Below are 26,494 nucleotides of genomic sequence, written 5' to 3' on the forward strand. Positions count from 1 at the left end.
TTCTGTAAGGTTAGTAGTAATATCCCCACTCTCATTCCTGATTTTAGTAATTTGAGCTCTCGTCAGTCTAGCTATAAACATTTCATTTGTCAAATTTATTGATCTTTTCAAAGAACCAAATTTTGGTTTGATTTTCTCCATTGTTTTCTTATTCTCTATTTCATTCATCTCCACTTTAGTCTTTATTATTTTCTTCCTTCTGCCTTCAAAATGTTAACTAATTAGGGAAATGCAAAGCACAACTGAGACACCACCTCACATCCAACAGGATGGCTACTATCAAAGAGTGCTGACAGGATGGAGAAATTGTAACCCTTGTGCACGGCTGCTGGGAATGTAAAATGGTACAGCTTCTGTGGGAAACACGGCAGTTCCTCGAAAAATTAAAAATAATTACCATTTGATCCAGCTATTCTGCCTCTGAGCATATATGCAAAAGAACTGAAAGCAGGGTCCTGAAGAAAACTTGAACACTCATGATCATTAGTAGCATTATTCATAATAGCTAAAACATGGAAGCAACCCAAGTGCCTATCAACAGACAAATGGACCAGCAAAATATGGTATATACATACCATAGATATTATTCAACTTAAAAAAGGAATTGGTATTTCTAAACATTTCCCTTGTAATTTCTTTTACTTTATATTCTTTAGTTATTTTCTTAGTGATTGCCCTGGGGACAATAAGTAACATCTAAATTTAGTTTGTAACAACCTAGTTTAGACAACCTTAGTTTACAACAACTTCATATCAACAGTGTACAAAATATTTGTTCCTATATAGCTCCATCCCCCACTTCCTATGTTTTCTGTAGTTGTCAATCCTACTAAGAGGCGTCCCCGACCACTGGGCTGTGGACCAAGGAGAAGACTGGCACTTAATTATTGCATTTTCTTTTGCTTTTTGAGTGTGTGTTTGTGTGTGTGTGGGTTTATATCACTCAGTGACTTCTGCTCCCTAACTTTTCTCAGAGATATCTTTAAAGTGCTTCTTTGGGGGAATTTTCTCATTTATAGGAAGTTTTAGTCCTAGTTTCTGATCGCTTCAGTTGAAATTGTCTACAAACACAACGGGAAATCGGGGCTTCATACCGTCCACCTCTACCCCAAATGTTGAGAATTAAAAAGAACCAACCTGGTAAAATCCTGGTGACCAAAAGCGTGCTAGACAGGGTGGGTGTCAGTGAGGAGCAGCAGCCCCGGGACGCCTCCCTCCTCCCTTGGTGGTTGAATCAGAGGGATGCAGACAGGCTGAGAGTGTCCGAAGTAAAGGGTTTAAACTCTTTCATTCCTTAGCGGTTCTCATTCAGTGACACAGACAACTGATGAAGGCGAAATAACTGAACGTTAGGAACCGGGCCACACGGCAGGAGGTGAGCAGCTGGCAAGCGAGCAAAGCTTCACCTACTGCTCCCCATCACTCGCATTACCGCCTGAACCATTACCCTCCACCCCCGTCTGTGGAAAAATTGTTGCTGAAATTGGGGACCGCTGCTGTTGAGGATCCCTTGCATGTGATTTGAGTAGCTTCTCTCTTGTTGCTTTCAAGATTTCCAATTTGTCTGTCTTTCAACAGTTTGATTACGTATTTCAAAAAGGATCTCTCTTAGTTTATCCCATTTGGAGTTCATTTAGCTTCTTCTATATGTAGATTAACATTTTTCACCAAATCTGAGAAATTTTTAGCCATTATTTCTTCAAATATTTTATGCTTCTTTCTCTCATCTGGGACTCCCATTATACATATGTTGGTACTTTTGATGGTGTCCATAGGTCATCCCTTAGGCTCTGTTCATTTTTTAAAAATTTCATTCTAAGCATTAATATAATTCTTTCTCAGACTGTATAATTTCAACTTGGCCTATCTTTTAAGTTCTTTCATCTATCTGCTCAAATCTGCTGTTGGGCCCCTCTAGCAAATCTTTCATTTCAGTTACACTTTTCAACTCCAAAACTTCTACTTGGCTTCTTTTTAATAATTTGTCTTCTCATTGCTGTTCTCTTTAGTTAGATATTTATTCTCAATTTATCCTTTATTCTGTGGACATGGGCTCTGTGCATACCAGTCGTAAATGGTAGTTATTGTCATAATTCATTAAGATCATATCTAAGGCTCCTTTGAGCTTGGAGACCCTTGGAAACAGCATGGTGCAATACCATTCATGTATATTAAGCATTTGTTTTTCCAGAATAAATGGTAATGAAGGTTGTGTTCTTGGGGACTATAGTAGGGCTCAATAAATGGGATTCCTTATTTAATTAAAATCAGTGAAAGTATTTTTCTTTTCAGAAGCCTAGTTGTGAGAGATAAAGAACCACATGTTCTGTAGATAGCTGACAAATTTCTTTTACTTGTTTTTGTATCCACATGATTGATTGATTGTAAAAAAGCAAACAATGCTAATGGCCACTTTGGTAAAAACACACAGTGTTCAAACCTAAGGAGGATTACATTCTTTGGACAGGCTTTATTCCCAGGATATCAAACCCCTTGGCCATGACAGCAGCTACTGCTTCACATAGCAGCATACGCCACATGTTCACCTTCAATACTTCTCCTGAGAACATAGAAAAAGACAGTAAATTTTCTTTTTACAAATCACTATTAAACAATCTATGTTACTTCTGGATTTTACTGAGAAGTGAATAGCCCAACCCATAGATGTTTTGGGGCTTTAATTAGAATCACCTTTACCTTAAACTATAAGGGGAAACAATCTAAGAAATAAAAGTGTTCTGTTCAAGAAATCTGTTTTCAACTGATGATAAAAGAGATACAAGGCCTGCATTGATTAGACTGTAATTTTATCTTTCTTTTTAGAGTTCTTTCCTAGGCCTCATGGTCTGAATTAACTATAAACTTTAACACCATAATGGTGAGATTCTTTTCCTAATGAAGTTTTAGTTCTCAGGCCTGACTCTCAGAAATGCCTACTTGCCATGCAACGTATTAATTCAGTCTACTTCATTAACTATGTAACAGGGTAGAGCAAAAAGCCTACAAAAGGTATCATTTTTTTCCCCCAAGGGTAGTTTTCGTTATCAAGAATCCCAGAGATTCATTCTGGGACCCTCAGTCACACTGCTTTTGTTGGAAATGTCCTATTCCTAGTGGCCTTCCAATTGTTTTTCTTTAGAGTCTTATGGTTCCATCCCATGTGCCTGAGGGTGGGGAAACTAGTCAGTTTGGGAATGGGAAGAATTCCGTTTATGCTTTTATTAGAGTGAGCTCAATTTTGTCTTGTGTATATGATATGGATTAATGTGTAACTGGGGGAAAAATGGGGGGGAGGTGGTTTCCATAAATCAAACAAATTGAAAACCACCTACATCCAACTCAAATAAATGCCTTGTTGGTGGCCAATCCCCAAAATGACTATTGGATGAACCACTCACCAGTTTGCCGATCTTTCTCCACACAGTAGCAGCTATCATAGAATTCTGTGAAAGTAGTTGCCAGCTCATAGATATAATCACAGAGAGTGTGGAGAAATAAGTCATCTAAAATCTTCTGCAGAACCTCAGGGAACCGCAAAATGCACCGGCCTAGTTTCCATTCCTTCTCATGGTCCAAAATGATCTTGGTCTCTCGAGCAGCTTTCTGGAGCATTTCTTCATCAATACTGGCCAGACGTGCAATCGACCTGAAAAATCAGGTAACGGCCATCATTCCCCTTTGTTAAGTACATTCTTCTCCATTGAAACATGTAATAAGAAGTGACTGATATAAACTAGAAATGATCATCATTTGATTCAAAATAAAACAATGTTGTACCCACAATTACCTGATTCTAGTGAAGGCATACAACAAGTAAGCTGCTGTATTTCCTCTGTCATCCAGCATTTTGTCAAAGGAGAAGATATAGTCATTCAACCGGTTATGGGAAAGATCAGCATATTTGATACAGCCATAAGCAACAGATGTCTGAGCAGCCTTCAATTCCTCTGTGGTTAAGACCTTTTGGAAAAAGAAAAAAATAGTTCATAATCCTGTCTCATAGACAAAAGATGGGCGTAAGGAGCATCTAATGGTGCTTTTTAATCAGTAAACTTTAATAGAAACTTGATTTGTAAATTATGAAGTGTCCGCTTGAATATGTTACTCAGTAAATAAGAAACTGAAAGCACCAATTATTAGTTTATATCCACTTCGTTCCACCAAAGATTCTGAGGTAGCTTACAGGAAACAAGTATAGTAAAATAAAAACAAAAATTAGGGTCAGGTAATTAACTGGAATTAAAATAGGGTGTCAAGAACTGGAGATCTAATATTGTTTTGCTAAATTTGGTCATAGATTCTGAAGCATTATTAGGTCACAAGTAAGTAAGTAAGGATTTCTGTTCTGGACATGATGCAGTAGCTTGAAGCAGACTAACCCTTCCAGCAAAATCAACTACTTAAAATCTGAATAAATTATATGAAACAACCATTTGAAGTCACCAGAGAGCATCAACACAAGGACACCATTAAGACAACCAGCTGGTATGCTATCTGTCGGCCAGAAAACCTAACTAGGAAGATGATATTATTTAGAACCATTATAATTTTTCATCCACAATGTCAGATAAAATGACTAAAAACCAAGAGGTGAGGTAGGGGGAGGGAGAAAGAAGACAATAGAAACAACAAAAACAAGTGAACAGCAACTTTAAAGTCTGGAATTGTTTAAAGAATACTTATCAGCTACAAAGAAGAAAAATAGTAACTTTACAGTGGAGAAAACTGATAGTATCACCTTAACAAAGTGATCAAAATTAATATTAATAATCATAAGAAATATCAACATCATGTGCCTCCTGAAATAAAAAAGTGAGAAGAACTCCTATCTTCCCAAGACTGCATAACTGGAATTTAATCATGAGGAAATACCAGATAAATCCAGCTGAGGGACATTCCACAAAAAACCTGACCCTTCGTAAGTGTCAAGATCATGAAAGTCAAAGAAAGAGCAAGGAACTGCCCAGATTAAAAAAGAATAAGGAGACATGAAAACTAAATGCAACATATGACCTTGGACTAGAAAAAGGACATCTGTGAGACAAATGGCAAAACTTGACTAAGGTCCGCAGATTAGTGAATTGTATTGCAGCAATGTTAATTTCCTGATTTTGATAATCATACTATGGCTGTAAGATGTTAATGTTTGGGGAAGCTAATATGGGAATTCTTTGTACTATTTTACAATTTTTGGTATGTCTGAAATTATTTCAAAATGAAAAGCTAAAAGAAAAATTTCAAAATGAAAAGCTAAAAAGAAAACTATGATTAAGGTATTCAAATAATTAGACGAGAGACAAAATTGGATGAAAAGCAAAATTTCAATAGACATTTGGAATACAGAACAGCAAAATATCTGAAGTAGAAAAATATTCAAAATAAAGCACGGAGAGAAGAAAAGTGAAAAGAAAGTGAAAGACACTTTGGGAGACCGTCAAAAGTTCTAATATAATACATGTACTTAGAATTCCAGAATAGAACGGGGCAAAGATGCAATATTTGAAGAAATATGGCTGAGAATTTTCCTAAACTGATGAGGAACCCAACCCACAGGAAGCTCAGCAACTCCCAAGCAAGATAAGTACAAAGGAAAGAAGGAAACTCCCTAACTCCCTCTCCAAACCAAACCTAGGCAATAAAAAAAACTGCCGGGAGGAATAAAGTTCACAGGAAAGGGTAAATATGTGGATAAATATAAATGAATAGATGGTCTAAAACAAACACTATACAAAAGACTCGAACAGACCCTTCACAAAAGACACCCAGATGTCCAATAAGCAATAGTCAACATCAATTACTCATCACAGAAATGCAAATTTTATCTCACCATAGTGAGATACTAATACACATTCACCAGGAAAGCTAAAATAAAAGACTCACAAAAAGTTATAGTGGAAGATATGGGGCAACTGGAACAATCACATATTAGTGGTGAGAGTGTACAACGGTTATAACTCTCTCCTTGGCACAATTTTTAATAAAGTTAAGCATAAGCCCACCCTACAACCCATCAATGCCATTCCTAGATATACATCCAAGAGAAAAAGTGCATGTACCCATAGAGTGGCTTGAACAGCAATGCTGAAATTAGCTTCTTATTTGTAATAGTCAACAAACAGAAACAACCCTAATGTCCATCAACAGAAGAAACATAATACTATTATCTAGGGACTTCCCTGGCGGCACAGTGGTTAAGAATCCACCCACCAATGCAGGGGACACAGGTTTGAGCCCTGGTCCGGGAAGATCCCACATGCCACGGAGCAACTAAACCTGTGCACCACAACTACTGAGCCTGTGCTCTAGAGCCTGCGAGCCACAACTCCTGAGCCCGTGTGCCACAACTACTGAAGCTTGTGCGCCTAGAGCCCGTGCTCCGCAACAAGAGAAGCCACTGCACACAGCAACGAAGAGTAGCTCCTGCTCGCCACAACTAGAGAAAGCCTGAGAGCAGCAATGAAGACCCAAGGCAGTCATAAATACATACATACTATTATCTAGCAATAAAAAGAAATGAACTACTGATACACCTGGAAAACAGAACACAAGTTATGATTTCATTCAAGTCCTCAAATAAACAAAAGTGATCTATGGTGACAAACTTTCTGGGGTGATGGAAATATAACTTGACTGGTTGGTGTGATCATATCCATACATATGTGTGTGTAAAAATTCATCAGGCTTTACATTTTACTGTATGCAAATCAAAAAATACTAGCTGAAATGGCCAAATAAATGAAAGAGTCAAAGCAGTTTTTGCTATCATGCAGACTAAACAAATCGATTAGGTGACTAAGTTTTCCATTTTTCATCTGATTGTGCCACTTGTGCCTAGGCCAGAACTAAAAGGCAAAACCATTCTGGAGATACCAACTGGGTATACCTGACAACCACCTACTGGAAATAGAGAAAAGAAGTATTTTACATTTCATTTTGCTAACAATGGAAAGGCAACAGATGGGAAGAATGTAGCCTTACAGCCTGCCTTCATGCTCTCTGGATTATCAGTGATCTACCCAAACCAAACAAGAGAGTGTGTCCTCAAAGAACCTTTTTTTGGTTTGGCTCTTTGATGTCTACATTTCTTCCTATTCTGTGTCTCTTTCTGTCATTTTATTCTCCTGTTTATAGTAATTATGTTCATTCCAAAATACCACTTGACTTGCAGGAGAGTAAAAGACCTAAGACTCTTTGAATCTCAATCCTTGACCTCTGTTATTCCCACCTTAAATTTTTTTTGATGCTTTTTTTTTCTGCTTTGATGCAGTTCCTCCAAACTCCACACAGATCCAACCATAGTCCTTTCTAAGGGTGCTATGAAAGCCCATCATGTTTCCTACGCTGATGGCTCGTCAGTGGTCGCGAGTGGTAGGTGTTTACTGCTATGATCATTCTACAAATGCTCCCAGACAAAGGAGCTCAGCAGATGTACACTCTAATGTAGGCTCTTCAGTCAGACCGTCTCAGTCTTCAATATTCTCCCATCACTGGTTCAAAGCAGTGACAGGTGAACTGCCAATAAGAAGCAGAGATTCTATGCCGCATTAACAAAGGCGGAAAAGGCCATGGCCTTTTGTAATAGCCAAGAGCTGTATTTTCACAATAAATACTCAACAATTCAAGAAGCAAATTGTGCAATAGAATCTGAGTAATATAAGCCTGTCAAAAGTGGACTGACTCCTTATAATCCTTCCCAGTTCTCTCAATAAAGACAAAAATAAAAAACCACAACACAATGCATGATACACAATACACAAATAAGTCTTTGGATTACCTTGTCTCTTTCTTTTTCCTTCAATTTGTCCATGGAGCGTTTTAGTCCTTCTTCCAGAAGGTCTATGAGGCGCACTGTTTCACCTGATCGTGTTTTAAACTTCTTCCTGATAAAATTTAAATGTCCCAGTTAAACAGATTTTGAAGCAGACCTTCCAACTTAGAAATCTTTGAAAATTAAGGTTTGACACTGCCTTATTCAGCTGACAACCAGGGAGGATGCCAAAAGAAAGCAGATACAGTCAAGTGTCTCTGATCTATTAACCCTCAACTCCAAGCATTCTGTGCTTTAGGCTCCTAATAGCATTCTCTACATGTTCACCTTTAATACATTCGCTAAAACAGAAAAAAAGAAGACATCCGTTAATTCATTTTTCTGAACACAAAGTTTGGCTCAGTTGTTTTACATTCTTAGAAAATTATTAATTAATTACACTTTTGCTTCTAGAATTGCTTGGGAAATAAGCAAATTTTTAACTGGAATCTTACTTGCATTTCTCTGAATAGTAATTCCACCTGTCCAGTGGTAACCAACCCTAGAAGCATATCGGAATCAGCCTGAGAACTTTAGAACTGGATGCCAGGGCCCCATTCATACTCACTGAAATCAGAATCTCTGTGGATGGGGCAAAAGTACTGATAAGCACTGCCCTGGGTAACTGCACTATTAAAAAGCATTTCATGAAAATTGGATTTTACCTATTAAGAAGAAGTTTGCAAGACATCCAAGTATATGATGTCTGTCTCTTTCTTTTTTTTTTTAAGTTAAAAAAATCCTTCAATCCCAATAATGGTACAAAGGAAGCATGTTTTTCTATCTAACACAAAGTCTGCCCAAGAAATTTTGATACTTCCTGTTAAAGTTATATGTTCAGTGCTGCCTTAAAAAGGATCACCTTGCCCTTCATTACAGAATTAAAACTCCTTTATTATTCCAAAAATACATTAAATACTTCCATAGCTTTCCTTATACCATCCCCTCCCCTCCTTGAGTGTTCCAACAACTTCCAGACCTTCTGTGTGATGAAATGGTATCATAAAGCCTAGCCAAAATGCTAAGAAAGCCTTCCTTAATGTCTTCACTTTGCAATAACTGGTCTTTCCCATTATTCCCTACCTGCACCTGCCTTGAATTTTTGTTTTTTTGTGTTGGTCTACTCCTCTGACCAGTGGTTCTAATAAGAGGGATGCATACCTGAATACCAAAAGAGCTTTTGAAAACAGATGCCTAATATCCACTGTAGACCTAGTAAGTCAGTAACTCTCCTGGTAGGGCCTGGCATGTGTATTTTAACAGGCTCCAAAGGGAACTGCTCTGCTTTAGAGACAGGCTTCTTCTTCAGGAAGGAGGCCATGTTTTATGTTATCTTCATGTACACACTGTGGAGCACCCAGCCAACGAGGTGCTCAATAAACAGGAAGATGATCAAATAAAATGGTAAGTTATTTATTGTATAAAGCCTTAAAACAGAAAAATTCACTAAAAAATAGATGGCAGAATCTGAGCATTTTAATGTCAATATTTAAAATATGGTAGGCTGCTACTGGCTAACTATCACTGATATTATTTTTCTTTTTTATGGTGTAGGACACCATAATTACATGATACCAAATGCAGAAATATAAAACAACAACCAAAAAAAGAAGTAAAAAATCCCTTAGCCATTACATGATAAACAAATTAAATGCCAATATATAAATGGTGATAAATATCAAACATAAAAGGTAAATGTGTTAATTTTCTCCTAACTGTAGGAATAATCATCTAAATGTTAGTCAAGGGCTTCCCTGGTGGCGCAGTGGTTGACAGTCCGCCTGCCAATGCAGGGGACGTGGGTGCATGCCCCAGTCCGGGAGGATCCCACACGCCGTGGAGCAGCTAGGCCTGTGAGCCATGGCCGCTGAGCCTGCACGTCCGGAGCCTGTGCTCCACAGGCTCCGCAACGGGAGAGGCCACAACAGTGAGAGGCCCGTGTACCGCAAAACAAACAAACAAAACCCAATAGTTAGGAAACTAAGATACTATAAAGCAATACTAACACGTGGGTTAGTTTTTCAGCTCTTTCTTAGGACCATGAAAACCACAGTAAGGACCCAGTGTCTTCTAATTAACAGAAAAGCGCAGCTATACAGAAGAGTCATATGTTACAATTAAATGTCTCATCTAAGGTATTTGGTCTCCATATAATCTTGTATCTAAAATAGATACCCTGACACCCCTAGCCTGCCTTTTACATGCTGAATTAGGGCTTTTGTACACTGGCTTGTTAAGCATCTTGAGCTAGCTCACATAGTTTTTAGAAACATCACCCACTTTTATGTGATGGTAGTGTTTAGGCCATGTCACCAAATCTAAAATGATACGGTGATTAAATAGCTAAGTGATCCTAAGACAATATTAAATGTAAGACGTTAAAAATTTCTCTAAATTCTCCCTAAAAGGCTACATTCTCTGGCAGTGATAAGACATAGGTACAAAACATCTGAGCTGCGTACACCACTACAGCACACGTAGACTATGGTATCAAATGAAATACAGCCTCTTTCAAATAAATCTGGGGGTCAGGTGTGTCATTTCCACCTTCAGATTTTCCAGACTTACTTGTCTTCCCCCAGCACCACACCAAATCCAGCGTGAGACACTCGAGTTACTTCAGGGTCATACCAACCAATCATCTGAGCACCACCAAATATTGTCTGGAAGTGTAAAGACTACAAAGAAATAGGAAGAGAAAGTTACTTGCTAAACTTTCTAATTAAAAAAATGACTTAAAGCTCTTCTGCTTAGGAATAAAAATTTGTAAAATTCAAATCACTCACACATCTTGTAAGGCAAGTAAAGTTGTAAAAGCTCTTCTTTATTCCTTATACGTGAGAAAAGGAACACCCTTTCACTTTACAGAGACAAGCAGGAAAGCTGAGAAGTGTACAAGTTTGGTCAAATCCAAACCCTGTTCTTTCCCTTAAATTACTTTTCTGAATTTTTGTAGGGAAATTTATAGGGTCTTATAGGGCCAAATGTCTCACCAATCGGACAATGTAAACATATACAAATCTTCAAACTCACTTACTTGTCCATTGTCTACCACATAGATGATCATATCTGCTTTTTCCTCAAACAGTCTTTGTTTAATAGCAGCCAGGTCAGATGTATCATAGGTATAACCTCCATCTGATTTTACTATGGTTAATGGTATGGAACATCCTGGAACAAACACTATCTTTCTGCCATCATCCACTTGCACAAATCCTAGAAGAAAAAAAAACTTTATTAATAATGTTAAAAGAATCTTAAAGGACTGTAAATGCTTAGCCATTATAGGATATTTATTAGAGAGCTCAAAAAAAAAATCACAGAATTTTTTTCCTCAATGTGACCTAGTATGAGCCTTGGAAAATGGTTATTGTCAAGGTGGTCTGGGCACCCAGGGTGTGTTCAGGGCACAGGTGAGATATCCTGGCAGTTTTCTGGACTAACACTACACTTGACTCCCAAACTCTTCACAGAGCATCCCACTGGAGCCCACCTGCTCAGCAGACACAAACACGGAAATCTGTGCTTTGTTTTCAAGCTGGAGTCACAGACTTCATCTGGGAGGAGGATGCAATTTTTATCATTACCTCTTAAAATGTATTCATTCATTTACAGTTTTAAAGTTAAAACTGCAACAGAGTTCAGGAAACAAACATGGCAGGATTTAGCATTTGGAATGATTAGTGAAAAGTAAAAATAAAATCATGTTCATACACTCATGATGAAAAAGACAAAATTCTTGGATGCAAGAAGGGACAGGAGAGTACGTGATGGAAAAAACAGCTATCTAGAGTTCCATCGGTAGCGGGAGCAGAGAGCGGACCCCGGAGAGCGGACCCCAGATAGCCCTGTGCAGCCCCACTGCCGCCGCCAGCCTAGTTACCATCACGTCCCGGGAGGAGCCGCAGCTGGCCCCAGTCACCATCACCGCAACCATGAGCAGCGAGGCCGAGACCCAGCAGCCGCCCCCCGCCCCCCCCCCCCCCGCCCTCAGCGCTGCCGACACCAAGCCTGGCACGACGGGCAGCGGCGCAGGGGGTGGCAGCCTGGGAGGCCTCACATCGGCTGCGCCTGCCGGCGGGGACAAGAACATCATCGCAACGAAGGTTTTGGGAACAGTAAAATGGTTCAATGTAAGAAACGGATATGGCTTCATCAACAGGAATGACACCAAGGAAGATGTATTTGTACACCAGACTGCCATAAAGAAGAATAACCCCAGGAAGTGCCTTCGCAGTGTAGGAGATGGGGAGACTGTGGAGTCTGATGTTGTTGAAGAAGAAAAGGGTGTGGAGGCAGCAAATGTTACAGGCCCTGGTGGAGTTCCAGTACAAGGCAGTAAATATGCAGCAGACCGTAACGATTATAGACGCTATCCACGTCGCAGGGGTCCTCCACGCAGTTACCAGAAGAGTGAGAGTGGGGAAAAGAATGAGGGATCGGAGAGTGCTCCTGAAGGCCAGGCCCAACAGTGCCGGCCCTACCGCAGGCGAAGGTACCCACCTTACTACATTCGGAGACCCTATGGGCGTCGAGCACAGTATTCCAACCCTCCGGTGCAGGGAGAAGTGATGGAGGGTGCTGACAACCAGGGTGCAGGAGAACAAGGTAGACCAGTGAGACAGAATATGTATCGGGGTTATAGACCACAATTCCGCAGGGGCCCTCCTCGCCAAAGACAGCCCAGAGAGGATGGCAATGAAGAAGATAAGGAAAATCAAGGAGATGAGACCCAAGGTCAGCAGCCACCTCAACGTCGGTACTGCCGCAACTTCAATTACCGACGCAGACGCCCAGAAAACCCTAAACCACAAGATGGCAAAGAGACAAAAGCAGCCGATCCACCAGCTGAGAATTCGTCCGCTCCCGAGGCTGAGCAGGGCGGGGCTGAGTAAATGCCGGCTTACCATCTCTACCATCATCCGGTTTAGTCATCCAACAAGAAGAAATGAGTACGAAATTCCAGCAATAAGAAATGAACAAAAGATTGGAGCTGAAGACCTTAAGTGCTTGCTTTTTGCCTGTTGACCAGATAACTAGAACTATCTGCATTATCTATGCAGCATGGGGTTTTTATTATTTTTACCTAAAGACGTCTCTTTTTGGTCATGACAAATGTGTTTTTTAAAAAAAATTTAAAAGCCTGGTTTTTCTCAATACACCTTTAAAGGTTTTTAAATTGTTTCATATCTGGTCAAGTTGAGATTTTTAAGAACCTCACTTTTAATTTGTAATAAAAGTTTACAGCTTGATTTTTTCAAAAAAGTCAACAAACTGCAAGCACCTGTTAATAAAGGTCTTAAATAATAAAAAAACAAAAACCAAAAAAACAGCTATCTTTGAGTGTATGCTACTTACTGTGTGCTAAATACTATACTAAGTCTTAAATTCAACCTTCACAATAACTCTCTGCAGTAAATACTGTTATTACTGTTTTTTTTTTTTACACTTTAGGAAACTGATGCTTGGTAAGGTGAAGGCACTATAAAATGCTGGTTAAAAACAAACTCTGAAGCCAGACTGCCCAGGCTTGAATCTCAGACTTATTACTTATTAGCTATGTAACTCCGGGAAGTTACTAACTTCTCTGTGCTTTTCTCATTATTAAAATTTCATTATCTTAAGTGTACAAATAAAATATGCTAGAGAGGGTAGAGAAAAGAGAACCTTCTTACACTTCTGGTGGGAATGTAAATTGGTGCAGCCACTATGGAAAACAGTATGGAGGTTCCCCAATAAACTAAAACTAGAGTTGCCATATGATCCAGCAATCTCACTCCTGGGCATATATCTGGACAAAACTATAATTCGAAAAGATGCACGCACCCCTATCTTCACAGCAGCACTATTCATAATAGCCAAGACGTGGAAACGACCTAAATGTCCATCAACAGATGAATGGATGAAGAAGATGTGGTACATATACACAATGGAATATTACTCAGCCATAAGCAAGAATGAAATAATGCCATTTGCAGCAACATGGATGGACCTAGAGATTATCATACTAAGTGAAGTAAGTCAGACAGAGAAAGACAAATATCATATAATATCACTTATATGTGGAATCTAAAATATGACACAAATGAACCTATCTACAGGAAGGAAACAGACTCACAGAGAACAGACTTGTGGTTGCCAAGGTGGGGGAGGGAGGGAGTGGGAGTGTGGGGTTAGCAGATGCAAGCTATTACATATAGAATGGGTAAACAAGGTCCTACTGCACAGCACAGGGAACTATAGTCAACATCCTGTGATAAACCATAATGGAAAAGAATACGAAAAATATGTATTTACATATATATATATATATATATATAACTGAATCACTTTGCTGTACAACAGAAATTAACACAACATTGTAAATCAACTAAATTTTTTTTTATTTTTATTTATTTATTTATTTTTATTTTTTTGCGATACGCGGGCTTCTCACTGTTGTGGCCTCTCCCGTTGTGGAGCACAGGCTCCGGACGCGCAGGCTCGGCGGCCATGGCTCACGGGCCCAGCCGCTCCGCGGCATGTGGGATCCTCCCGGACCGGGGCACGAACCCGTGTCCCCTGCACCGGCAGGCGGACCCCCAACCACTGAGCCACCAGGGAAGCCCCAAATTTTTTTAAAAAATTCATTATCTTAAAAGTATGGTCCCTAGGCTCCATAATGTGACTAACAAATACCATTTCTTATTCAAGGAACCAAGTTTCCTTGCAGATACCAGATTGGCTGAACCCAGATCTAAGGCAAATCGTCGAAAAACATAAAAGATATTAAACCTAATTTACAATAATGCTAAAAACAACCCAGTTGTCACATCTGGAAGATATTAAGAAATTAACTTATTATTCTGAAAATTGATAAAGAAAAATAAAGGACCAAGAATTTATACTGTTTGTCTTCTATGAATTGTACCTCAGGATAACCAAAATCATTATGTGACAAAGTTCTGCACATGAGAATTCCAGGTAACAAACAAAGGAATGACAGAATGCCACCGTTTTCCAATCTCTAATGAAATAATAGAACAAAGTCATGACAATCAACAGCTGCTAAAACCTCTAGGGGAAAGTCTAATGGGGAAATTAAAGGATAGATCAGGCTGACAACATCTGAACCCACTAATTCATCTTAACATCATAATAAGAGAGCCAACCAAAAATTGGCATTCTTGCAAATAAACAAGACAAAACAAAAAAGGGAAGAAAAGAAAAACACAAATCAGAATTTAATCAAACCTCTTTAGAAAATACAGATAGAGGAATTGTTACATAACACCATATGGGAATCTCTGTAAGACAAACAGCCTAGTTCTTCAAATAAATGAGAAAAAAGGATGGGGCTAACGGAGGGAAACCCATGACCTACAGAATTTATAGTAAACAAATGTGCAGACACTGAAAAAAATACTCATGATTAAAAAAGATTATGAATCAACTTGGGAAATTTGAACTCTTGACTCACTATTTAATATTAAGGAATTATTAACTGTCATGGAATAATAATGGTATTGTGGTTTTGGGGTGGGATGAAGGGCCTGTTGTTTCAGAGACAAACCAAAGCAGTTATACATGAAATTATATGATATAAGCAGTGTATATAGGAAGGTATAGACATAGTAAGATTGGCCTGCATTCATAATTAAGTTGGGTAACAAGTGCGTGGAGTTGGGGATCACTATAATATTCCCTCTGCTTTTGCCTATGTTTGAAAATTTGTACAATAAAGTTAAAAAAAAAAAAAACTCACCTCTATCTTCAAACTCCTTCACAATATCATTCATCCTATCTTGATAGAAGGATTCTCCCCTCTCTATTAAAGAGATGTCCAATGCCTCATAGATTTTATTAAACTCTAGGGAAAAAGTTACCAAATAAAGAAAATGTAAAATTTAAACAAATAGGAAACATGCATCTTACCTTAAAAGAAATTATTTAATTGAAGCATTTGGAAGGAAATTAATTACATGAAAATGTATGAAACAGAGCATTACATACATACTGCCACTTTGAAAATTTGGAAAGAATATAGCAAGATACACATCAAAATTATTAATAGTGGGCAGGAATACAGATAATGTATTTCCTTTTTTCCTGTCTACATTTATTTTGTTCCTGCAAGGAACAAATACCTACTGTAATTTTTAAAAAATTTACTCTTAGAAAATATAAGTGAGAAGAGAAAAAGAAGCCTTTCCTATCTGGAGATCAACTGTTTACTGAATTTTCTTATATAGTTTTTTTCTGATTTGTACCATTTATCTGTTTGTCTAGCCACGCATTAGTGACACAAGATAACCTATAGTAGCACAAAACATTTTACTGCCTAGCGTGGCAAAACAGCCATCAGCCTTTTCCAAAGATCTACTGGCTATTCTTGTTCATTTATTCCTCAAAGTGACCTTCCAGATTATGTTAAAATTGTCTTAAAACCACAAATGAATGTGGAGAACTAGGGGATTCTGCATGACACTCTATCCAAACATTCTATTCCATCCTTTTGTGTATTTCCCTTCATTTTAGCCCTACGCATTCTTGGATAGACTTATTCCTAACTATTTTTATAGCCTTGGATGCTACTATGAATAGCATCTTTTTCTTTTCTACTTTCTTTCCTAACTAATTTTTCCTACTTCTGAGGAAGTTAAATTTTGCACCTGCCTGTCTTTATAAACTTTCTTTGTAGTTTCAACAACTTCAGAAAATACTTAAGAAAAATAATCTATTTGCTAGTCCTTGAAAATTTAACATGTCATTCAAGGTCAATTTCCAATACTCAAGAAACTATATGCAATAGTATCTGTTAGATGAATGAACAAAGCCCAGAAACTCACCTTGGCGGGAGACATCACAGATAAGCTTCCAAGCTTTTATGATGTCTGGATTTTTACTCTGGAGCAAAACAACACACTGGTATGCTCTCTTCTTAAATTCCTCCTCGGTATCAAATCTCTTCTTGGATTCCTGTGTTTAAAAAAAAAAAAAAAGGTTAGGTTTGTAAAGAGTGACCCCCATATTTCTAGATAAAAAATTTGTACATTTCTCAAAAAAAGACCTAGACAAACCCCACAAATAGACTAGAGTGAGGAAGTAAAAATTTAGAACATCAGAACAAGTGCTCTATCTCAACAAAGAGTATTGTTACAAATGAATGCGTCAATAAAACCCTATTATGTCCTCTGAAATAATTTTTCTTAAAAATATAAAATTCTCACCACAGTGCTACCTCTACCTTTCCAATTCACACCAATGCTATGTTCCAGGAGAGTAATAATGAATAGCTAACAGATGAGGAGGAATTTTCTGGGCTCTATTTTCCATTCTGGATGAGCAATTCTTTTTGTAATTAAAAATAAAATTGCTTTCATTATTTTTATATCTATTTTGAAAGCAACACATGCTTACTAAAAAAAAAAAAAAAAAAATTATTGTTAATCCTACCCCAAACTGACCAGCAATAACATTTTGATGGAAATTCTAGACATTTCTTTATAATTACAGATCTATGTGTTTAAAAAAACCTGGAAATATATGGCTTTTCTTTTACCTTGGTTTTAAAATTTAGCAATGTATTAAAAACATTTTATTGCATTAATAGATTTGCCTCATTATATTCAGTACACAGAATCCCAAGAGATTATAAGTTATTTCATCCATCTGATATCAGTGAACAGTTTATTTTCAATTTTTTCATTAGAAAATACATACCAAAAGACAAAAATAACTTCAAAAAACCCACAAACGTTTACATTTTAATGCAGTAATCCTATTCTTGGGATACTGTCTATCATAAGGAAACAATTTTAAAAAGGAAAAAGACCTACAGTATGAAGTTTAAGCTCCCCCAAAATGGGGGAAGAAAATCCAACAATAGGGAGTGAAATAAACTTTGGTCCACAAATCCAAAATAATGTGCTGTTATAAAGTAACATGAAAGAGTTTGATAAAATGTTTAACAGGCAGAATACAAAAATGATATTATAACCACAAATGATATAATAAATGTTTGAATGTTTATATATGGATAAGTAAAGGAGTCACACTAATTGATTTAAAATTATGGTTTATGGTAAACTGTCTTTAAAAAACTGTTTATATATACTTAACAATGCTTTCAAAATATATAAAATGAAGACGATAACTACGGCATCAGAAATTTTTAAATATTAAAATGTATTTTGACTAACAAACTCCTAAATTCACTTAAGAATGGGTAATGTGGTAGAATTAAATTTTTAACATACACCAATAAAAAAAGCAAACATGATGTGTTAAGGAACAGAGAGTTTAGCAACTGTTATAACATAGTAGCTTCAAATACCATTTTAAACTCCCTAAGGAAAACAAATAATTGTGCTAAATGATAAACACACAAATAATAGAACAATAAATGAAATCAAACCTTATAAAAAGCCTGAAGATCCCCAATGGGAGGTGAAACTGTTAGGTAATCCGGAAATCTGTCTTGCAGGTGAGCAATGAGCATGCCAAACTGGGTTCCCCAATCTCCTACATGGTTTAATCTAATACCAAAAACAGAACATAAAATCACTTTAAAATGATAAACATGGTTATATTAGAGGAATTATATTCCATTAGGAACCACTAACATTAAGTGCCAGTACATTACATTTAGTAATATCTTTTTATGGAGGAGTTTCCTTAACTGGTCTGAGAGGCAAAGACCAGGTCTGTTATGTTTAGCATTGCATACCCAGGAATGGAGGATGCAAACAGCAGGCCTCTAGGATTTGCTGAATGAAGTTCCTATCAATGGACTGTGATCTGTTTATTGTGTAGTTAACTGGGACAATGGCAGCTGGGCCAATGTTGGTCATTACCACAATTTTATGAAAATTTAACTTTTCAACTAATTATCTTAGTGTAGTTAGTGGTTCCCAAATGTCAATGGACAAAATTCTTCAAAATATGTCAATCCAACCACTTCTCATTCCTCACGGCTTTCATCTAATCTCAAACCACCAGATCATCTCTTAACTGGATTATTAAAACAGCCTTCTAATTCATTACTATAGTTTCTCCCTTAGTTGCCTAGCTTCTTCACAGAAACCAGAGTACTCTCTAATTAGATTACATGCCCTACTAACTAAGACTTTCCAATAACTTCTCACTGCACTTAATAAAATCCCAATTTCCTACCATGGCCTACAAGGCCCAGCACAATCTGTTTCTTGCTTACCTCTCTCACTAGAATATATACCCCTAGTATACGCGAGGCAATCAAGAAATATTTGTGGAACAAATGGAGGAGCTTTTTGTTTGGTTCCGCCCCTTACCCCAAGTCTTAAAAGCTGTTAGTCCAGAGGAGGGGCCAAGGACATAATTTAAAAGCCTAATGGGTGATTATGAAGCAGAATCACACTGATGAATCACTGATTTAGTCAAAGATTCTTTCTCAAGTGACATTTTCCCTTGTCTATAGAAATCTCCAAAGAAAGCCAAGAGTACATACCGCAGCACGTTATATCCTGCAAACTCAAAGAGGCGGCACATGCTCTCTCCTATGATCGTTGACCTGAGATGGCCTACATGCATCTCTTTAGCTATGTTGGGAGAGGAAAAGTCAACTACAACCTAGGATAAATAATAAAGATTTTTTTTAAAGGGGTATAAACATTTTATTCTGCTAGCACATTCATTAATAACATTTAATAATAAACTTAAGACTTAAACAGTAGCTTGCATTGTAATTCAATTGTGTTAGGTTTTCTGATGAAACCTGTCCATTATTAACTGAAAAATAATCAAATTTGTTTAAACAAATTCTATTCTCTATTTCAGAGATAACTCATAAATATCGGTTGGCTACCTCAAATGCTTTACGGAATGAAAGAAAAAAATCACATAGCAATCAAGAGCCAGGGGAAAAGTTACTTCACAGCTATGTTCATAATCTCAAAATATTAATGATTAAATCTCAGTATAAGAAGTAAAAGCCATTCCTAGTTACAACTAACACAATTCTAATGTATTATTATATCAATCAACAATTGTACATATACCTTTTTGTTCTCTCCAATAGCAGGTAGTTTAACACCATTCACCAAGAGGTTGGTCAACTGTTGTGATACAAAGTCCTTTCTTAAGTGGACATTAATAAAACCTAAAGAACAATAGAGAAGAGAAAAAAAAATCAGAGAGCCTCCAAACTTGAGGATTGCTCACCCCCAAAGCCTTTCTCAATTTCACTTATGCTGGCTCCAGAGCCTTAGTCTGGTTCTGGCAAAACGTTTCAGGCTTCCAACACCACTTGGGGCCTTGGCTTGAGCGCTCCTGTAAGTTCCCTGTTTCAGCATCTATTTCAAACCTTCACCACTCTCCTGAAAGCTTCTTACTTAATTCAGGGCCCCTTCACTCTCAGCAAATGATTTATTTACCTCTTAACCGAAAAGAGATGATTCTTTCGTACAGAATACCTGCCATGATCTACCTCCTTTTTGCTGATGAAAAACTAAGCCAGAGGGAGATAAAGTTAACTCATCCAAGACCAGGGTGGCTAAGTCTAGTTTAAAACTAGTTTCCTACTCTCAGTCTAAGGTGCTTTCATCATCGTGTTCAGTATACAAGTTATAACCCTATTTTTATATTTAAAATGGTTTTCTTGGGAATTCCCTGGCGGGCCAGTGGTTGAGACTCGGCACTTTCAATTCTGTGGGCCTGGGTTCAATCCCTCGGTCGGGAAACTATTGGTAAAAATCCTACAAGCCGCGTGGCACGGCTAAAAAAAGTTTTCTTATTTCTAAAGGACTCAGCAATCAATACAACTACTTAAGAAAGATAACATTATGACATACCAGGACCAGCAATTTCAACTTTTTCAATATATTCATTGTCTGGGAGGTGTTTGATAATGTTTCCAGCAATTTCCCTTGGATTAACTTTCTGTTCCTTGGTTTTGAGCATCTATAAAACGTAAATGATTCATTACACAACAGGTTTCAGCAAGGTACTAGGAAATGCACAACTGACAAAGCATCAGATGCATTTGACATAAGACCCATCAAAAGGCAGAAAAGCAGAGACCAATGACCTTGTAAAGGGATTGATTAAAGCATCAGACATCAAAGTGCCAGAGGAATAAAAAAGTGCCAAAACCACAGGACCTCCATTTGAAAATGAGTTGCCAAAACTATCTAGAACTTTTTAATGAAGACTTCTAAAGTCTTTAGTTATAATGCCCGTTTCCAGGATATTTACATTCCTAATTTGCAAATATTCAGAGTTGAGTAATAAATAGCACCCTTATAAACTTAACTCCAGCATAGACACATAAAAATTATCTAGAAAAAAAATCTGGTCTCTTTAGATGAAGCCTTTCTATTCAGCAATGAAAAGAAAGCAAAAAGTCCCAAACCAGGGGCAATAAACTACTAACACATTAGACAATGTAGCTATTAAAAATAGGGAACTCCTCTGACTGAATATGAAATACACAAGCCCACCTCAAGACACATCTCCATCAAATATTTGATGGGAATGCTGGTTCCAGACAGCTAACTTTTAATCCCTCAACAATAACACAAAGCCATCCTGGACACAAAAGGAGGGAAGTGCCAAAACAATACCAACTATTACCCTTAAACACTGAGAATATATATAGAGAATATATATATATATATATATATATATATATATATATAATTTAAATATTCAAATTAGTGCTTTTTAAAAATTAAAAACATAATTCCCTTTTTTCAAGTTTTTCAGAACTGTGGAAAATGTTTTCCCGAGGATACAATGTGCTATTATTTATGGAAATGGTAATGATAATTATAATGCTTAAGAAAATCAAATCACCAGGAATGCTTTATAATAATATAATCACCTGAGAGATACCCATAGCACTATTACACTGATAGTCCCCAAACTTGGGCTGTTGACTTGGTGTCACTATCAGTGGAGGATTTTCCAAATCTGGATAGGCAGCCTTAATGGCACAACCAAAGACCTCTTGTAGGCAACTATTGATGTTAAGCATATTTTTAGTTGGTTTGCTCCTTTCTGCTTGAAGACTCTGTAAGAAAAGAATGAAAATGTCAATAAATTCTAAATTGTCATATAAAATTTTCCCAAATATTCTGCAAAACCTTGAAATGTCTTCAGAAGAACTGAAAGGTGATATACACTGATAGTGTAATGCTCTCATACCTAGGATATGCTGAGAAACATTAATAGGACAAGTCTATCCCACAGCATCTAAGACATACATGTAAAAATGTCCTGAGTACTTTCTTTCTACCGTTATTTTATCAGAACAGAAATCAGCAACAGAGAGTAAGGGGCTGATTGGATTTTCTCAGCTTCCCTAAAGCACTGAGAAAATAATACAAAATAAATCCTAAATAACTTCTTATCAAATGACGGAACTGAAAGCTCTATGGACAAAAGAAATAAAAAAATACACTCTCTCCATTAAAATGTTGACCCCTTCAAGGCATGAAATGAAACAGATGAAAAATACTGCTGGGTAATATTAATATATCAGAATAACAGGTTGTTTTTTGTCTTCCTGCTAGTCCCGTGTTGGACTACTATCTCCTATGTCTCACTTTCTCTGAAGTGGAATATACTCATTTAAGATGGTGTAGAATTAATTAATTACCTCTATTATTGCACTTTTCATACCTCCTCCAAATTATCTGTATCACCAGACTTCTGATCGCAAAGAAAGTGTCCTATTTATGGCTCTATCCCTGGCACCTAGCATTGTACCTGCCATGTAGCAGGTCAAGATGACTGGTGACTGAACACATATGCTCATAACGGAATACAAATGAAAATGCTGCTACAAAGTAATCACAACTTTACATCAGTCAAAATGCCAATGATGTGCAATATGAATGGCAACAATAATGAAAACTATTATTCGAGTGGTACTGAACTGAGTACTACTGAGTAACTTGAGTCTCAAAAACTGAGTCAAGTGCTTTATTTATTTATGTGCATTATTTTACTTCATCTCCATAACAAAAATTCGGTTTGTGACTACTATCATCATTTCCTTGTGGGCTAAAGATTAAGTAACTGGCCAGAGATAACAAGGGCAAGTGGCAAAGTCAGGATTCATGGTCAGTCCTGCTGGAATGGAGCATTTCAAGTTCTATGCTTCCTCGTCACCCTCTCTACCATATGGAAGAAATTATATTCTTTAAACTCACTAAAATACTGATTTAAATTTTTAGTTAGTCAATAATTGACTCCCCTGTGATGACACACTCAAAAAAGTGGAGATATGCTTTTCACAATCTAAAGATTTCCAATAACAAATATTGGGTTGGCCAAAAAGTTCATTCGGGTTTCTCTCTAACATCTTAACGGAAAAACCCAAACAAACTTTTTGGCCTACACAATACTAAACTTATTTAGATATGATCCTAAGACCCAAAACCAATTGTAGATAAATCTCAATCTATTTTTAAAGGCTGGGAATATCAGTATATATGTATGGATGTGTGTATGTTTTTGTGTGTATATATATGAATCCATTGTACTTAATTTCTACACCATGCAATTAAGTACTTGACTATAATTAAATACTTTTCCGCAACCTGTTTCATATGTGCAAGTCTTTTCTCCCCCAAAATGGTAAGTTCCATGAGGTTAAGAAATATTACATACGGTACAAACACCTTTGCTATAACTCAATATAAGCATCCTGAAACACCTCACATTATGCAAACAACAACAACAACAAAAAAAAAAACTCCTAAAACCACAGAGCTTTTGAGAAAATTAGCATCAGAAGCAGACTACTCAAAATCTGTGATTTTGTAATAAGAGCACCATCACATAGCAATATTAACATTGTCACTGGTGAAGAACGTACCTGTAATTCTAATAAGTACTAAGTAAATATAAGACTTAATCTTGGGGCGGGGGAACACAGCTCAGTGGGAGGGGGTATAAGGAAGAGTTGAGGCTGTTGAGTTAATGAAAACAAGGTCAAAAATGCCTCTGAGACAACCATCCAACACGTGTTTCTAACTCAGAGCATGTGGCCAAAGTGAGCCAGAGGAAGAGGGTAGGGAGAATGGGCATCCCACACTATTTATTCTTCTGTGGCTTGCTGTTCTCTGTTGCGTACCTTGCATTCAGTGCTGTTACTCAGTAGGGCAAAGTATCTATGAAAGAACCAATGCGCCTTCCACATTACACTGACAGAATTCTCCTATTTACAGTTAGAGCCGGTTCCCATTATGAAAATGTGTATTAGAATACATTGTACTTCCTTTTGTATCTTTTCCCTCCTAGACTCTAGCACATATTAGGCATTTAACAATACCTCTGAATTGAAATAAATATAACAGGGAAATGAGTAGAAATAAGTGCAGAATGAATGAGGTAATCAGAAAGGTGAGATATTTTGGGGGCAATTCCATGGAAAAGGAATTTTATGATTTTAGAAGACTTAAAGCTATTTTAAGCAGAAGAGATCACAGTAGGTAATAAAAAGACTTCATGGGAGTGGGGCAGGCAGAGTCTAAGATGAATAAATGGGGTAAGCTTTGGAAAAAAGGTATAATGCCAGTACAGCCTGGTTGAAAGTAGTACACACACAGGAGAACAATTATAGGAGTGAAGTCATCCTCTAGGATGTGTCATCAGCAGACCTGAAACGCAAGCCAAGAAATTAAAACCCCAACTGAAGCAAGCTCACTATGTTGACAAAACTTATAAACACTGTTCGATCATGAAGTCATTAAATAACCAGTACAACACAAGCTTCATGGAAAAAAATATTCTGAAATACTAAGTGGAAAAAAATATATATATATGACGTTGTAAAATACGAAAGTAAAACTGTACAATAACCAACTTAAAGCAGAGAAGGGCTGTGGGTGTATTTAAAAGTATTTCCATTTGATAGAAGCAATTATGTAAAATTAAGCTGGCCAAACACTTAGTATGATGAAACATTTCAAAGGGCCCTAGAAGGACAAGAGCAATTGCTCCATTATCTGCACCAACAACTTAGTCCTAACTTGTCTCATGCAGGGAGAAAGGACAGGGTTTCTTCACTCCCTTTTCCAAATTCCTCAGGGCATGCTTTCAGAATCTTCGATAACAAGGATTTTAAAAAAAGACACAATAATTTAAATTGTAGAATGAAACCAGAACCCAGAGTACTCACCTTTTGAAGGATATTCAGCCGATACTTTAATTTTAAATTTTCTTCCCGCAACTGTTCCAAATTTGAAGAAGCTTCTGAACAACTGCAGTTTTTCAACCGATCAATTTCAGCAGTCAGAAACGTAATCTCTTTCTCCTAGGAAAGAAAAGCCACTTTGTTCAGTCCGTCATGACTGATGACTCCCACGACGTGATGAATTGTACCCCAGGCTAACTTCCTCCTTTCCCCTCCTCTCCACCTGGGTGTGGCAGAGGTGATGGGAATGAAGGAGTTTCCTTTGGATAAGCTGTGATGTTTCTTCCTTGAGGTTTTTGATCACATTAGGATATTATCCTTGATAAGAAAAAATGAAGCATGTGTGTTGGCGGGGAGAAACAGGAGTGTTAAGCATGCAAGGGGATAAGCTTCAGAGCGCTTGTTTTTTTTTGGCTCAAGTGCCATCCCTTCAGCCTTTTCTGAGACAAAAGGATTTCCCTGTTTTTTCCTCTCTTTGTTTCCAGGGTCGTAGGTCCTAGACTAGATGTTCTCCTCCAACTAAAGACGTGTCCAGTCAAAAGAAAATCAAGCCTCCAACCTAACTGCATTACGAGGGGAGACACGCCCTCACTTTAACTGTCAGATTGTCTACCTGGACATAACTACAGCCGAAAACACTGCCATAAATGAGCATACATTATGTTCCGGGCACTGAGCTAACACTTTTCAGAAATTATCTCCATTATTCTTATCACAACCCAGCGAGAGGATACTTACGGCCCCACACGGACAAAGACCATGCGAGGAGAGCGGTAAAGAACGAGCCAATCTACCTGACCAACTTGTACTGTTGTGAGGGATTTAGCATAAGGCAGTTCCCGTGATGAGATGACACTGCGTAACTTACTTTCCCATCACCCCTCCCACCCCTCCCCACCTGGGCCTAGAGGGTAAGGGAACTGTCACTTTTTGACAAACTATGACAGTTCTTCCCCCCCCACGAATACTGAGGGCGAGAGAGCAAACTCCTGCTTGATAATGAACCACTGCACGGGCTTTTCAGGATTCCTCTTGATCAGCAGCACGGCGAGAACGGTGGCTGAGCTGCAAACAGGACCCAGGGCCCCTCTGCCGGGTCCCGCGCTTCCACCGAGAGCGCGCGCGTGTTCGGGAAAAGACGAGTACTGCTCGAGGCTGTATTCAACACGCCAGGCTCCAGCAACCCCCCCGCGGACACGCTGGCTTGGGGAAGTCAGAGAGAGGGGGACCTCCACCTCGCTAAACGTCACCGTCACCCGGGCCTGGAAACCACGGGTTCTTCCTCTCCCACCTCTGGGAGAGCGTTCCTGGGAGGGCATTAGCTTCCGAGGCAGCGCAGGCCGGTCCCCGCCTCGCTGCCGTCGTCTCATCGCTGCCCAGGCGGGAGCCAGGCCCCGGCACCTCCCTTCCAAACCTTCCCACCGGACCCACGCGGTCCCACCTGCTGCAGCAGCCGCGCGGAGCAATGAGCAACCAAGCCGTCCATCCTCTCGTCAGCGCCTTACCCACCAAGCCGCCGGAAGCGG

General features: G+C 38.1%; 2 protein-coding genes across 2 annotated transcripts; one reads left to right on the forward strand and one right to left on the reverse strand.

The window, feature by feature from the left end:
- Positions 1-2,333: 2,333 nt before the first annotated feature.
- RARS1 (arginyl-tRNA synthetase 1) lies at positions 2,334-26,494 on the reverse strand. The gene is made up of 15 exons (XM_060094958.1): positions 26,410-26,494; positions 24,954-25,088; positions 21,648-21,836; positions 20,617-20,725; positions 19,825-19,925; positions 19,275-19,396; positions 18,204-18,324; positions 16,636-16,765; positions 15,552-15,656; positions 10,845-11,023; positions 10,376-10,485; positions 7,775-7,880; positions 3,788-3,960; positions 3,399-3,646; positions 2,334-2,560 (listed from the first exon to the last, which is right to left on the reverse strand). The coding sequence occupies exons 1-15, from the start codon at positions 26,452-26,454 to the stop codon at positions 2,451-2,453; spliced, it is 1,983 nt and encodes a 660-aa protein (XP_059950941.1). The 5' UTR covers positions 26,455-26,494; the 3' UTR covers positions 2,334-2,450.
- Positions 11,728-12,926, forward strand: LOC132485939 (Y-box-binding protein 1-like). Its single transcript, XM_060092565.1, has one exon. The coding sequence runs from the start codon at positions 11,743-11,745 to the stop codon at positions 12,700-12,702; it is 960 nt and encodes a 319-aa protein (XP_059948548.1). The 5' UTR covers positions 11,728-11,742; the 3' UTR covers positions 12,703-12,926.

This window comes from Mesoplodon densirostris, chromosome 3, assembly GCF_025265405.1.
Source record: "Mesoplodon densirostris isolate mMesDen1 chromosome 3, mMesDen1 primary haplotype, whole genome shotgun sequence".
NCBI classification, from domain to species: Eukaryota; Metazoa; Chordata; class Mammalia; order Artiodactyla; family Ziphiidae; genus Mesoplodon; species Mesoplodon densirostris.

Bases quoted from the DNA above. Each gene is read 5' to 3' on its own strand.
- LOC132485939 (XM_060092565.1), top strand. From the start codon at position 11,743: ATGAGCAGCGAGGCCGAGACCCAGCAGCCGCCCCCCGCCCCCCCCCCC.
- RARS1 (XM_060094958.1), bottom strand. From the start codon at position 26,454: ATGGACGGCTTGGTTGCTCATTGCTCCGCGCGGCTGCTGCAGCAG. The intron at 21,837-24,953 runs GTGAGTACTCTG...CTTTTCTTACAG, and splicing joins GGCTGAATATCCTTCAAAAG to AGTCTTCAAGCAGAAAGGAG. The intron at 7,881-10,375 runs GTAAGTCTGGAA...AAATTTTATCAG, and splicing joins GTGGTGCTGGGGGAAGACAA to GAAGAAGTTTAAAACACGAT.